We start from the raw sequence: 14,917 nt of genomic DNA, 5'->3' as shown, positions 1-14,917 counted from the left end.
CTGTCAACCTCAGATAAGAAGAAATTGGTTAAGATGTTCAGGAATAACCTAGGTTCAGGTGTTTCACAGAATTATCTGTACAGCTTTACTTACTGTCTCTTGACTCACTTACTCCTAATTTCTCATATGGTCAAAATCGCTGACTCATACCACCAGAAAAAGCTATCATAGTTCTAATCTAGGGGATCTCCAGGGGATAAAAAAAAAATCACATTCTGACTCCAGCTTGTCGGTCCAGGTGAACCACCTCTCATCTAACTTAGACAGGCTGTCCTCCACACAGTCCGCATTCATAAAGTGCTTTACAAACCTGAACATTAAAACTAACAAGTGTTAAAAGGATAGTGTTACATCTATGTCCATTTTTGAGAACAGGATTCCATAATGTAAATGTTTGCATTTACAATTTTATACATTTTTATACAAATGCATTTACAATGCATTTATGTTTAGTGTTTCATTTCCTCATTAATACATTCCTGCAGTTTAAGTAAATGATAAATGTTTTCACACACACGTGCTTACACACACACATATGTGTGTGTAAGCGTGTGTGTGTGTGTGTGCAATATGTTGTTTCCATGACAATCAAACCATCAACAAAAATAGGCTTGGAGTGGTTCTAAGAGAGAAAGACAGAAAGTCAAACAGACAGAGGGAGCATCTCAGCATTCAGTGCTTGCTGTCACCACCATTAGAGTAAGACCAAACTTGCCTTCTCTGCAGTGCGGCACTGAAGGTTGCAGTCACCGACATGCTCTCGAAAGTTGCTCCCACCCACACCCCCCCCCAAAAAAAACCTCCCACAGGCCATATCCTAATACTATGTTGTGCCTTTTATCTCCACCCCCCACCAACTATTTTCCCATTCCCATTCTGTTGACTGCGACCTCCTCCCTCTTCCGCCTGCTTTTTACTGTGAAACAGAGCCCTTCTCAATCATACAGCGCTGTTGGCCTGCTCTTTATTTCACTCGTCTTTTTTTGTTCCCTCTCTTTCTCTCTGGCTGGAAGCTTATCTGAGAGGCTCAGCTGCTGGTCGACTGTCCACAGAGAACCCCGAACCACAACAGCAAGAATAACAAAAATAAATAAATAAAATACAGCAAATATAGCTACTCTTTGGCATGGCTTTATGGTAAATACTGAGACACTTCAACTATTTACCATAAACTGAATTTGAAATGTGAGACATAAGAAGTCCCCACTTTTTCCTCACATTTTTAATCAAATTGAGTCAAGGAGTGAGTTGAATGCTATATTTTGTTTTTTTTATGGTGGGGAATAAAAGATTGTATCTGGCTGTTCAATAAAAACAAACACTTCATTTTTTTTTTTTTTTAGCCATTGACAATTTCTTGCTATAGCACTTTATAACACTTTCAATTGTATTATAGTTAGAACTGATTCAATTCATAGTTAAACATTTAAACCTAAAAACATATCACATTTGTGACAGGCATGGGTTGTGAATGATGTAAAAACTGCAACCCCCCCCCCCCCCCCCCCCCCCAAAAAAAAAAAAAAAACAACCCACAAAACCTGGATTTTTGACTGGATTCAAGTTTTGACTGGCTGTACATAGAAAAACATATTTGTAAAAGTCTAGATATTATTTCATTCAAAAAAAGTTTGTGCATGCTCTAAGACCACTGAATGGTCTTATGGACCTTGCTTTGTGCACTGGTGTCATGTTTGACCTGTGATCAAAAAAAGGAGGTTGTACCATTCCCTGCCCCACTCCTTGTACTATTCACTACTAAAGTCAGGTGATAATAATGGAGTAAAATGAGAGCATGTAAGACTTTGCCTGAAGCTCAGAAAACATCTGTAAAACTGCTTTTGTGATATTTCTTCTATAACTGTGCCAAACGTTTTCTGATGACATTATACCATAGCAGTTAGCACTGTTGCCGCACAGCAATAAGGTCCTGAGTTCAATTCCACCATCAGGCCGGGGTGTTTCTGTGTGGAGTTTGCATGTTCTCCCCGTGTTTGCGTGGGTTCTCTCAGGGTACTCTGGGTCCCAACTCCCACAGTCCAAAGACATGCAGTTATTGGGCATAGGTTGATTGGAAACTCTAAAATTGCCCATAGGTATAAATGTGAGTGTGAATGGTTGTCTGTGCTGTGTCTATGTGTTAGCCCTGCGACAGACTGGTGACCTGTACAAGGTGTACCCTGCATCTTGCCTTAAGACAGGGTAGGGATAGTCTCTAGCCTCCCCGTGTAGCCTGGTCTCAAATATCTATTTTAGACCCTACAGGTTAAAAGGATATAAATATTGTCATGTAAAGACTTTATTGTAAATATTTCATAAATGTGTTTAAAAAAAAGAGTTCAAAAGCATTAAAAACATGTTTAAAATCACAATAAATGGAAGTCAATCATAATTTAAGCGTTCATGGAGTTAAAAGTTACAAGTAAACCAAAGGTTTGTTATCTAATGTGAAACAAGGGAAAAAAAACTTCGTATTTGCTGCAAGTTGTTTTACAAGTTCATTTTGGGTTGTCAATCTTGTATTTTCTTTTATCCCATTGGTTGATGTAAACCTATTGTCCAATCAGACGTAAGGAAGGCAGGATCTAAGCGAGGCGAAAGAAAAAAACACTAACTAAGCTAGTGAGAGTCAGCAGCGGCACATTACCGGAGGAGGTTGTATACCAGAGCTAATGGGAGAATAGTCAAACAATAGCCGTGGATGCAGAGTCTACGTTCCTGTTATGGACTGTTTTACCCTGTGATGATGGACAGAGAGGAATTCTCTGGGTCCTTCTGCTGTGGATAGGATTTCTGTGGGTTCGTCCCAGTGTACTCAGCAACCCGGGTATGCCGCTAATTCCAACCACGTTGCCGAGTGGAGGCTGCATGGTCACAAACCAAGCCTGCCCCTCAGCTTGCCCTCGCACTTAGCCCAGAGGATTTGTGAGTAGACCTGAGCAGGTGCATTTTGTTTTCTGCTTGTTTAACAAGTGAAGCGGCCATTTGTGTGTTTTCAAAGGGACTGGGGTGTTTTTGAAGTAAGGACAGAGAAAAAAAAATAATTACAAAAACTTTAAGTTAAAGCTATGGAATGATTGATAAATGTAAATCTAAATAGACTTGAGTGTCTCAGACAATGCTATTCAAGCTGATGAGACAGTTATGTTGATTTAATTTTATTGCAGACATGTTCTTTTATACCTTGAAGAGTCTGACCCAATTTATAACTTTGTATAAAAGGCTGAGGATAAACTCATAGTAGTCCATTTATTGATGTAGATGCAGACTAAAAAAAATTATAAATAAAAACACCAGCTTACTGCCTCTGTATTTTTTGACCCTGTAATTTCCTTCTCTGCGTCTCCTTCTCTGTTAGTCAATGTTATTGATGGTCCATTCGATGCCACAAAGGCACCGGGGAGGCTTTTTCATTACCATGCATTCAATATGTCATCAGGACAAAGACTTTTCTGAGAGATGATCCAGCCAGCACACCCACAGCTGTTTGGTATCTCTGAGGTGGTAGGTAGATCACCCTGCTTGTGTCATTTTGTTATAGTATATTTCACAGATATCATTATGAAAAATATGCAAAGTTTGCAGCAAATTGCAATTTAAGAATCATCTTTGGCATTTTTATTAGATTCAGCTAAAGGAATGCTTTTGTGACAGGTTTCTTGTAAGGAAATGCTTAAAATTTAACATTGGCTGTTTGATAAGGTGTTTCTTATTTGTAGATACAGTACTTGTACTGTGATTATGTTTTTATGACTCTTCCTTAATGTTCTATGTCCTCTATCTGTGACACCAAATATACCCATAGCTTTATCGGGTTGAAGCTCAACATTCAATGCTTCGGACAATGTTTTGAAAATTGTTGACCAGTAGGCTTTTAAAGTTGGACATGACCAAAACATATGTGTTAAATCTGCAGAGGGATTTCTACATCTCTCACAGCTTGCATCTATGTTTGGAAATATTTTAGCCAGCCACACATGGGTGTGCAGAAGTGAGACGGAAGTGAAGGTAAGCGACTCATGTTGTAACTGACGTCAGACGCCAGAGATTTTGGCAGAAAATTAAAGCGAATGGTAGTTTACATTTGAACAAATTCCTTTAAGCTTCAGTATTATCAAATACACTTATCAGTTGTCTTATAACTAACAACATTTGTCTAAATCATCTCCAACACCCTGGAGAACAACAGGGAGAGTTTAGAGGCTCTCCAAGATTACATTGATCAGTGCTCCCAGGATCTCGTGATGAAGAAGGCCCAGAGTGCAGCTTCCCCGGCCGAACCTGACACGCCGTCGTCGAAAAGACTTCGCCTGGCAGATTCCCCCGGCACAACATTGCCAGCCGGCAAAGATATTGTCGACATACTGGAGTCAATCGACCAACGATTGTCCAGTTTCGATGCAAGGCTGTCCTTGGTGGAGTTTCTTCACCGGGAATTTAAATCCTTGCGAGAATCCCTGGAGTTCAGCCAGCAGCAGGTGGAAACGCTCGCTGCTGAAAATGCCACGCTAAGGGAGTCGGTGAAATGTCTCACAGACAATGTTACCCAGCTAAAAAGAGAAAATAAAAAAATAAAGGAAACAGTTATTGATCTACAAGCTCGTGGCATGCGTGATAATCTCGTATTTTCTGGTATTCCAGAAGCCGCTGGAGAAGACGCGGAGACTACGGTAAAAAGCTTAATCAAAACCCACCTGAAGCTGCCGGAGGACACGGTGAAGAACATCGCCTTTGATAGGGTGCATCGCATCTGCCTCATGTGGGCTGCGACCGGGAGACCACGTCCTATTGTGGCCAAATTCGGCCACTTCAAACAAAAGGAACAGGTGAAAAGCCGCAGCAGGGAATTAAAAGGAACGGACTTCAGCGTGAACGACCAGTTCCCCAAAGAGATCCTGGAACGACGCAGGGTCCTCTTCCCAATCCGACGCGGCTTCATCCAGAACGGCTCCCGCGCTGTCATTGCTGTGGACCGGCTGTACGTGGACGGACAGCTTCACCGCGTTCCCGACATCACTCCGTGGCTGTATTAACTTCAGACCAGATAAGAATCCGCTACACCCTTTTCATATCCACTCACACTAACTTGCATTAACATCTGTTTAACCCTTTGAAGCCGGTCGGAGCGGGCATGCTCTGTTTTGCGTAACTATTTTTAAATCCCTGTAGAACCGGAACCGCGTAAGCAAGCGCAATAATTTTTTTTGCATATGAAACCGGAGGAGTTGTACTTACATCTTATGCCATCAGCTTGTCCTAGGTCATGGTTTCCTTCCACATATAGCTTTGCAAAAATTGCATTAAAAGCGTTTGCAGGAACAAAAACATAATATTCCAGAAACATGCTTTGCCGATCTGATCAGCTGTTCGTAACACTTCCCACATTGAAACAGACATCAGCGCGAACAATCGCATGTCCACCATTTCCTGTGCGAAACCAGAAGTGATGTCATTTTTAAAATTTTGTTTTTTACTTGTAGGCCTTAAAAGCCTATACTGGTGTTTTTATAAGTCATGTTTGACTTTATGCTTTTCTGAATAGTTTCTGGGATGCTTAGAACTCGAATTGCACTGCTGGAAATAGTTTATTTTGATGCACATGCTGTTTTCTTTGCAAATTTGCATCATAGGATTGTTTTTCGTTTTTTCTGCAGTATATAAAAATTGGTGTATCTCAAAAATAAAACTATGAAGACACTCAAAATAAATTTCCTGTTGTTGTAAACTATTTTTTGCAACTTTTTTGTATTTAAAGTTTTGAGGGATAAGCCTCTTAAATTTCTCCAAGTAGAAATATATGTAAAAAAACCAAAAACGATTTTCAATTTTTTTGTAGTTTATTGCACTGTATTTGAAATTAATGTAGTTACTATGAACTTAATGCATACATATTATTAAAATATGGGCTATAACAGTTGTATTGATGTATAGCAACTTGAAATGCTCCCAAAAATGGCACTACAGCATGTAAAAATATAAAGTAAGCTCGGGCGGACTTGGTTCTATGGTAGGTCTTAAAGGGTTAACTTACCAGTATCATATCGCATCTTAAGTGTAATATCATAGCAAATTTTACACCGTCACTCTCCGTCAATGGTTTAATTGGAATGTTTTCGGGTTTTTTTCTTCTCGTTTTTTCCCCCTCTTGTTTTTATGCCGCTCACCCTTGTCCTTGGTTTCTTTCTTTTTTTATTTTCTTTCACTGCTTCGATCACCTGCTTCCACACTCATCCACAAACAACATCCTTTATTTCGACACATACGCACAGCACGATTATGCACGATTATGCACAATCATGCGCTCAACGGCAGCACATTTACATCAGTCAGACAGTGCACACAGACCTATAGGATACACACACTTAAGCCAAGCCTACTCATATTAGTAAATATGCACACACATAGTCAGACTCAGGGAGCATCTCGCCACACATTTTTTCTCTCTCCCCCTCTCTTTATTTACGAACAAGTGATGTATTCTCTCCACCTGTCTAAGCGACACACACAGCGTACACCCCTAGTTATATACAGACATCTATGGGCGCACTAAAGTTTGTTACATGGAATATAAATGGAGCTAGCTCCAGAGAAAAGAGGTTAAAATATTTAACCAACTCAAAAAACTACAGGCAGATGTTGTCCTTTTACAAGAGACCCACAGACCTCTTAGAGGTTCGAATGAACTTAAAACACCTGAGTTTCCTAATGTGTTCTCAGCTTGTTATAATTCTAGACAAAGGGGAGTAGCAATTTTAATAGATAAAAATATTAATTTCACAGTACTCGATACAGTTATAGATCCAGAGGGCAGATTTTTAATCATTAAACTATCTATACGTGATAAAAAGCTATGTATTGTAAGTGTATATGGTCCAAATGTTGATGATCCCTCATTCTTTCACATTTTTTTCAGTGCACTCTCTGAACACTTAGATGGCACACTTGTTCTTGGAGGCGACCTCAACCTTGGACTAAATGAAGAAATGGATAGGCTCAATACAGCAGGAACTCAGCGCAATTGGCAGTCCACAAATATAATCAAACAGTATATGAGCGACTTTGGTCTTTGCGATGCATGGCGCTCCCTTCACCCCACCAGTAAGGAATATACTTTTTTCTCACATGTTCATCACTCCTACTCTCGTCTGGATTATTTTTTGGTCAGCAGCTCACTGCTGAGTGGCATTTCAGACACTGAGATTCACCCTATAGCTGTCAGCGATCATGCTCCTGTATCTTTAACACTAATGCACAAGAATAATACTATGCCAAGTAAAAACTGGAGATTTAATACATCACTGCTTAAAGATGAAGACTTTATTAAATATTTTAAAAAAGAGTGGACTTCATATTTAGACTATAATGACACTCCCGGAACTTCAGCATCTGTTCTATGGGAAGCAGGGAAAGCTGTGATGAGAGGTAAAATAATTTCTTTCTCATCACATAAAAAGAAAGAAGAAAACAAAAATATTCAGGAATTAGAAAAAAACATTAAAACACTAGAAGAAGCCTACGCGTCCCACCAAGATCAGGAAACATTGAACAAAATACACAAAACAAAACTAGAATTAAATGAGATAATTGATAAAAAAAACAAAATTCTTAGTACAAAGACTACGCTTACAAAATTATGAACATGGTAATAAATCCTGTCAATTTCTAGCAAACCAGCTAAAAATAAATAAAGAAAAAACAACTATATGTGCTGTTCAAGATTCATCTGGGAACACAGTATATGACCTGAAACAAATAAACAACATTTTCAGGCATTTCTATAAAAGATTGTATTCACCACAAATAAACCCGTCTAAAAAGGAAATTGATCAGTTTTTAGACAACATAACTCTTCCAAAATTATTAGACACTCAAGCAATGGCACTGGATTCGCCACTGACATCAGGTGAACTCCAGGAAGCCCTGATAAGTATGCCCAATAATAAGGCTCCAGGTCCAGACGGCTTTCCTGCAGAATTCTACAAAGAATTCTGGACGATTCTAGCACCAGTTTTTTTCAGAACGTTGTTGGAAATCAAAGAAAAGGGCAGACTTCCATCAAATATGAATTCTGCAAACATTAATCTCCTGCTAAAACCAGGCAAAGACCCTGTATATCCCTCAAGCTATCGTCCAATATCCCTTATAAATGTAGACCTTAAAATAATCTGCAAAGCTCTCTCAAAGAGATTAGAGAAAATAACCCCCCTCGTAATTCATCCTGACCAAACTGGTTTCATAAAAGGTAGGCACTCATCAACAAATACACGTAGATTACTTAATTTGATAGACTACTCATACAGTAAAAACCTCGAAACTACAATATTTTCTTTAGATGCAGAAAAAGCATTTGACAGAGTTAACTGGAAATTTCTATTTGCAACTTTACACAAATTTGGTTTTGGATCCTCTTTCATTAACTGGTTAAAAATATTATATAATTCCCCAACAGCTTGTGTCAAAACAAATGACCAAACATCCTCCAGCTTCTGTCTCCTGAGGGGCACCAGGCAGGGATGCCCACTTTCCCCTTCACTGTTTGCAATTTTTATTGAACCACTAGCAGCAGCAATTAGACAGAATTCAGTAATTAAGGGCATAAAATGCAAGAACATGGAACATAAAATCAGCCTTTATGCGGATGATGTGTTAATTTTTCTCCAAAACTCACAAACCAATATCTCTGGGGTGATTGAATTGATAAACTCTTTTGCAAGAATATCAGACTACTCAATTAACTGGTCAAAATCTACAGTCCTTCTCATTAATTGCCCCTTCCATAATTTTTCTTCTACACCACTGCAATCGGGAAATATAAAATATTTAGGTATTAATGTTTCTCCCAAGCTTGCAGATCTAACTAAATTAAACCATATCCCACTTTTAAAGAAGGTAGAAGGCGATCTGGCTAGATGGAAATGTTTACCCATATCAGTCATGGGAAGGGTTGCCGCTATAAAAATGATGGTCTTACCAAAAATAAATTATTTATTCTCAATGATCCCAACTAAACCGCCACAAGATTGGTTCAGATCTCTAGATTCATACATGTCCAAATTCCTTTGGAAAGATAAACCCCCACGTATAAGCTTAAAAACACTACAAAATACCAAGGATAAAGGAGGATTAGAACTACCTAACTTTCAGCACTACTTCTTAGCCAGGCTTCAGTTTATCTCAGGATGGCTAAAACATACCTTCTTAGATGAACCTTGGCTAGATGTAGAACAAGCACTTTGCAATAATCTAGAGATTTCAGACCTACCATTTATCAGCTCAAACATCCAACGACATGAATGCTTTAAAAGTGTCAACATCAGCTCTTCTCTGACAGCATGGTGGGAGTTTATAAAATTGACGGAGTCTTCATTAATCCCATGCAAACGTACACCTATCTGGAACAACCCTGACATATTACAAAACAATAATATGATAAACTTTTCAGATTGGAGTGGTAAAGGAATCAAATATTTAGAACATATATTAGAAGGAACAGAATTTATTCCATTTGACAGACTAGTTACACAATATGGGATCAACAAGAAAAGATTTTTAGAATATCAACAAATTAAATCCATAGTAAAAAAGAAATTTAAACCGGGTCAAGTTGAACTACAAACACCATCAAGTGTGGTTCAATTTCTTACTCTTAAAACTCCCAAATTACTTTCCAAAATATACAGAATGCTTTCTAAAACAGATGAATCAATATCACTTTCTATTGCAAAATGGGAAGCGGATTTATCAGTTAACTTACGGTGTGTTCACACCAAACGCGATGGACGCGAACAAAACGCCCCAAACGCCCCTAATTTGACGCGTGCACATTCGCGTCTCAAAGCGTGTCCAAGAAAAATCCATAGCGCGTCAAAATTTTGACGCGCGTGAACCGGAAATGTGGGAGGAATGTTGGAGGAAGTTGTGTCAGACCGGTATCTTTGCAAGATGGCAGCTGTCGAGCTAGCGCTTGAAGAGAGAGTCTCCCTTCTCTATGTACTGTGGAGAGCAGAGCAGCGGCATAAAAGACGTCCTCGCTGTACCTGGGTCCATCAGGTCCTCCAGAGGCGTGAGCAGTTTGGTGAGTTTCACCATTTGCTCCAGGAGCTGCGCCTGGATGACGGCCGATTCCAGAGATATCACCGGCCAGTTTGAGGACCTGCTTTCCCTCGTCGGTCCCAGCATCGCCCGCCTAGACACCAATTACAGGCGCTCAATCCCACCTGCAGAGCGCCTGTCCGTCTGCCTGAGGTTAGTAAAAGTATTTAATACGGTAGTCCTTTATTGATACCTGTGCTAATATGCTAAACCATCCATTTATACACTGCTAACATGGATGTGCTATGCTAACAGCGAATGCTCTCGGTGTTTACTGATAGCAAACTGTGGTACAGAGACGACTGTTTATAATATTTCTAGTGATACTCAGAAGGTCTCATCAAGTCCCGATTTAATTCAATTTATGCTGTTTTCAGTGTTTGCAATGATAGCATGGCTGTGGTGTCACATCAATGTATGTGCTCGGTGTTTGCTGATATCAAACTGTAGCATTAGGACCACTGAGTTAACCTTTGTAGTGATACTCACTCCTTTTTATTTAGACCTGGTTTAATTCTGGGATAGTTGAATATTTGTATATAATCCCTGCAGCTGTCAGACTCTATAACAGCCTTTATTAAAACAGAGTTAGATAAAACTGTGAACAGTTTGGTTCATCTTTAGTTACATGGTTCTATCTTGATAAGCTATGTCTTATCACAGATTAATTTTTCAAAAATATTAATGATTTAAGCAAGGAAAGGGCTACATGTCAACATACAACTCTTTATTTCTATTAATGTCTTACTTCATTCCTACCTGATTGACATGTTTAGGAATTATGAGTGATTGGCACACTGTAGTTGTGAAAGTTGCTATCAATCAAATTATGATATGTTAAAGTTAAAACAAAACACAACACAACTGTTTTAGATATTATCTAATATACATTTTGTAATTATCCTTATAATTACAAAATGTTTCATGTAAGATTTAAGTTTTGTGATTTAAATCTGACATCACAAAAGTATTTTGGAATTTGAATAATGTATTTTGTAACTGCAGTACACATAATACTAATTTTGAACAATTTTGTCCAGGTTCCTTGTCACCGGGGACTCCTTCAGGACCAAGCGTTCAGTTTCAGAGTCGGTGTGTCAGATCATCCCCCAGGTAGCGACGGCCATCTGGGACTGTCTAGTGGACGACTTCATGGCTGTGCCTTCACCTGGAGACTGGCGGTCCATCACAGAGGGATTCCAGGAGCGCTGGAACTTTCCTCTGTGCTGTGCAGCTCTGGATGGGAAGCACGTCCAGACAAAGGCACCCCATATATCATATAGGAGACACACACATTGATATACACTAAATATTTATTTCATTTCTTTTTTGTGGTGCCCAAATTTATGCACCTGCTTGATTTTGTTTAAACAATTATTGCACACTTTTTTGTAAATCCAGTAAACTTCTTTTCACTTCTCAAGTATCACTGTGTGTGTCTCCTGTATGATATATTTAACTGACATTTTTTATTGTAACAACCAACGATTGATACAGGAAAATAATGTCTATTAACAAGGTTGCCCAAACTTTTGCATCCCACTGTATTAGTATATTTTGTCATTAGTATAATAATAAATTCTACATGTGTCAAGTCGTGTGCCAACATTTGCTGTGTAGTAGAACTGAGACATTAGTCATTGTAAAAATTTATTTGAAATAATATTAAAATTCTCAAACAGAAAAACATTAAACATAAATATATAAAATATAAGAATTTACAGAGAGACAGGAATAAAAAGGACCAGCTGCTCTCCAGAGCAGGAATAAGGCTGAGGAGGAAATGCTCCATTGGAGACTGGTGTGGACTCTTCAGGGATACCAGGATGGCCAGCTCCAGCGCCGATGGACCGTCCTGGGACCCGTCCCTCATCTGCCTCGGAGCCGTCCTCCTCTGTGGGCCTGTAAAACAGCACAAAACACAAAGAAATGAGAAGGCTGCTACTAGATTTTAATTTCAACATTGAAAAAAACAAAAAAACAAAAACAGGATATAATCAGATTGGTTGTAGATATTTAGTAAAGGTGATCACAAGGCAATCCCACCGACTAAAAAGGTATCAGTGCTTGCTGTACATATCTGTGGGTGCAGCAGCAGGAGCTCAGGGACTGGGGAGCCAGGAGAAGCAACAGGGGATGCTCTGCTGCAGAATCAGTTGGCTCTATCAATACAGTATTAAATGTTAACAGGTTGAATATAATAATCATAGAGTAGACAGTGGTCCCTCATTTATTGCAGCAGGGGTTCTCAGAATAACTAGCCCCTGGTCACGCACTTTATACACTGTTTTCCCCACACACATGAACATTGGTCACAGTTTTCACAATTGATTCTCAAAGTGCAAACCTTTGTAGATTGCAAAACGTAAAAGTATTATTATGCCACGGTTTGTCTTCATCTGCCTGCCACTTTCGTGCGCCTTTTTCCCTCGCGGTGCAGGTGTCTATTTCCGAATGAGGCTCATAGTTATGGGTATTTTTGTGCTGTTTTTTCTATTGGACGTGATGGTTATTAAACCAAACATGATAAATTTGGCAAGCGCAGGAGACACGACACGAAGGAGATTTGTCAATCAGGCTGCAGAATGCAATGCTGTACGGTGCAAAAAAAAGAAAAGAAAAAGAAAATCAGCGAAAAAGCGAAGCAGTGACGGATGAACAGCGGGACCACTGTGTGCTGTTTATTAATAAACAATAAAATATATTCCTAAATGACAACATGCATAAAAGCAGAACGGTATTTGTACGTCAGTGGGAAAATAGCGGTGGCTTGCTAGCTTTTGTGCGGCTTCCCCGGGTCAGCGAAAACTTTAGAGAAAACTTAAGAGAAATGAATGAACTTACCAGGTTGCCCGATCTCTTTACATATCTTCCTCCAAGCTCGGTCCTTTATATTCCTGTCTCGGTACAGAAAGCAGCTGGTGTCGAACGGCTCCGGGTTGTTTGCTACGGCGTTGATTAGCCTTCCTTCCATTGAAGAATGAAGGGCTTTGGCTGGATCTGCCCCTTTGACCTAGGTAACAGCCACGTCACCAGGCTCCTGATTGGTTGTCGCGGCGCGATTTGACGCTGGAGTTCAGATTTTTCCAACTCGAGCGGTAGACGCGTAACGCGCGTATGCACAAAATGCAACACAAAAACTCACACGCGTGTTTTTTTTCGCGAGTCAAACGCCTGAAACGCGCTACACTGACGCGCGTTTCAGGCGTTTTGGCGTTTTCCCGACGCAAATCTGCTTCCGAATTTTCGCGGGAGCCGCAATCGCGGGTCATCGCGCCTTTCCATTGACTTTACATGTAAACCTGACGCTCTGGCCGCCTCTATCGCGTTCGGTGTGAACACACCGTTAGACCAAAACTTCTGGTCTCAGATTTGCTTAAAAACCTTTCATCTAATTAGAAATCCCAGTCTTCAATTAATTCAATACAAAATACTACATAGAGTGCACTATACAGGTCATCGGATGTTCAAGATGGGCTTTACGTCTACCAACAACTGCTTACACTGCCAAACCAATTCACCGGACAATTATATCCACGCTCTTTGGTTCTGTCCACCAGTTCAGAAGTTTTGGCGCGAGATATGTGAAGACTTATCAAAGTGTCTGAAATGTAACATTCCAACTTCCCCTTTAGTGTGTTTGTTGGGCAGCTTAGATAATGTCACTACAGAAAAGAATATAGCCCATATGGTTTTCACTGCCCTATGCATAGCCAAGAAAACAGTCCTCGTGAACTGGAAAAATAAAAATAATCTTAATTCTAACCAATAAAGAAATTATCTATTAGATTACATTAGTCTTGATACAGCCTCTGCCACCACATCAGATCAATTGCTCTGGGTTCCTTTGATCAGCTCCATCACCATCACCCGGAGTAGCGGTCATGGCCTATTAAGGGCTCTGTTGGCTCTTAGGTGACGGTTTCCTCGTGGCTGCGTGCAGCGGGACTAGGGGAGGGTCTGTGCTGACGGACGTGGGTTACTGACCTGGTAGCCTGGCTGCCCCTGGGTGGGTCGGGGACGGCCGTGAGGTTCTGGGGGCGCTCCGTCTCTGGGCTGGGGCCCTGGCTGGGCCTCGGGGGCTTGGGTCCTGGTTGGTGTGTTGCCGGGGTTATGGGCGGGTGGGTGTATGGGGGCCCAGTCCTGGCGCAGGGTGCCGCCGGTGCATCGAGCCACCTGGGGGGCTCTTCAACTGGTGGGGGAGGTTGTTACATCTTGCAGGAGCTCTCCTCTCTTCAGGAACTCACTCTGCAGGAGGGAGAGATACAGGAGAGGTGGAGGAAGATCTCAGCCTGGGCGTCTATTGTCTTGTGTAGTCTGGAAGATGAGTGGATGACGGGGTGGGTGCAGTTTTCTCTGAGGTGGGGTTGGGCGGCGCTGCTGTACTGGGCCCCGGTCCAGATGGGCCTGGGCCCCCTTTCCCTGGCGGGTTGCAGAGTATGGGGTGACTACTGGGGTCAGCGGGGGAGCTGGCCCCAGGGAGGGGTCACTTGCCCCTCCCTTCCTTCCCTCCCCATCTCCAGCTGCCTCCCTCTTCCCGCTCCACCACAATCACCCACACATGCAGGGCCTTGGGGTAAAGATGTGCCACCAGGGTGCAGGGGAGGCATCCCCCCCTCTGTCCCCTTCTGGCTGCCTGTGCCTCAATTTTATCTCACAACTTAGACATTCACATTACTCACACTCTCATAACACATACATATAGGATCTTGGGAGTTGGCACGCTACACGGAATCCAAAAGACCATCAGGGTGTACAACCTCACCCCTGGCGTCGTTGCCCACCTCTCAATTTTAAATACACGTAGACATTGAGGGCTAGCAAG

General features: G+C 41.0%; 1 protein-coding gene across 1 annotated transcript; it reads left to right on the top strand.

Moving 5' to 3' along the window:
• The first annotated feature begins 9,786 nt into the window (after nt 1-9,786).
• On the top strand, nt 9,787-12,014 carry LOC146362543 (uncharacterized). The gene is made up of 2 exons (XM_084920091.1): nt 9,787-10,245; nt 11,133-12,014. The coding sequence occupies exons 1-2, from the start codon at nt 9,989-9,991 to the stop codon at nt 11,389-11,391; spliced, it is 516 nt and encodes a 171-aa protein (XP_084776217.1). The 5' UTR covers nt 9,787-9,988; the 3' UTR covers nt 11,392-12,014.
• The last annotated feature ends 2,903 nt before the right edge of the window (nt 12,015-14,917 follow it).

Source organism: Perissodus microlepis, chromosome 22 (assembly GCF_051167445.1).
Source record: "Perissodus microlepis isolate ML-2025 ecotype Zambia chromosome 22, ASM5116744v1, whole genome shotgun sequence".
Classification (NCBI taxonomy): domain Eukaryota; kingdom Metazoa; phylum Chordata; class Actinopteri; order Cichliformes; family Cichlidae; genus Perissodus; species Perissodus microlepis.
Note: the sequence above shows the minus strand (reverse complement) of the source record. Positions and strands in the feature narration are given on the sequence as shown.

Coding starts and splice junctions, on each gene's coding strand:
- LOC146362543 (XM_084920091.1), top strand. CDS start 9,989: ATGTACTGTGGAGAGCAGAGCAGCGGCATAAAAGACGTCCTCGCTGTA. Junction 10,246..11,132: donor CGCCTGTCCGTCTGCCTGAG/GTTAGTAAAAGT, acceptor AATTTTGTCCAG/GTTCCTTGTCACCGGGGACT.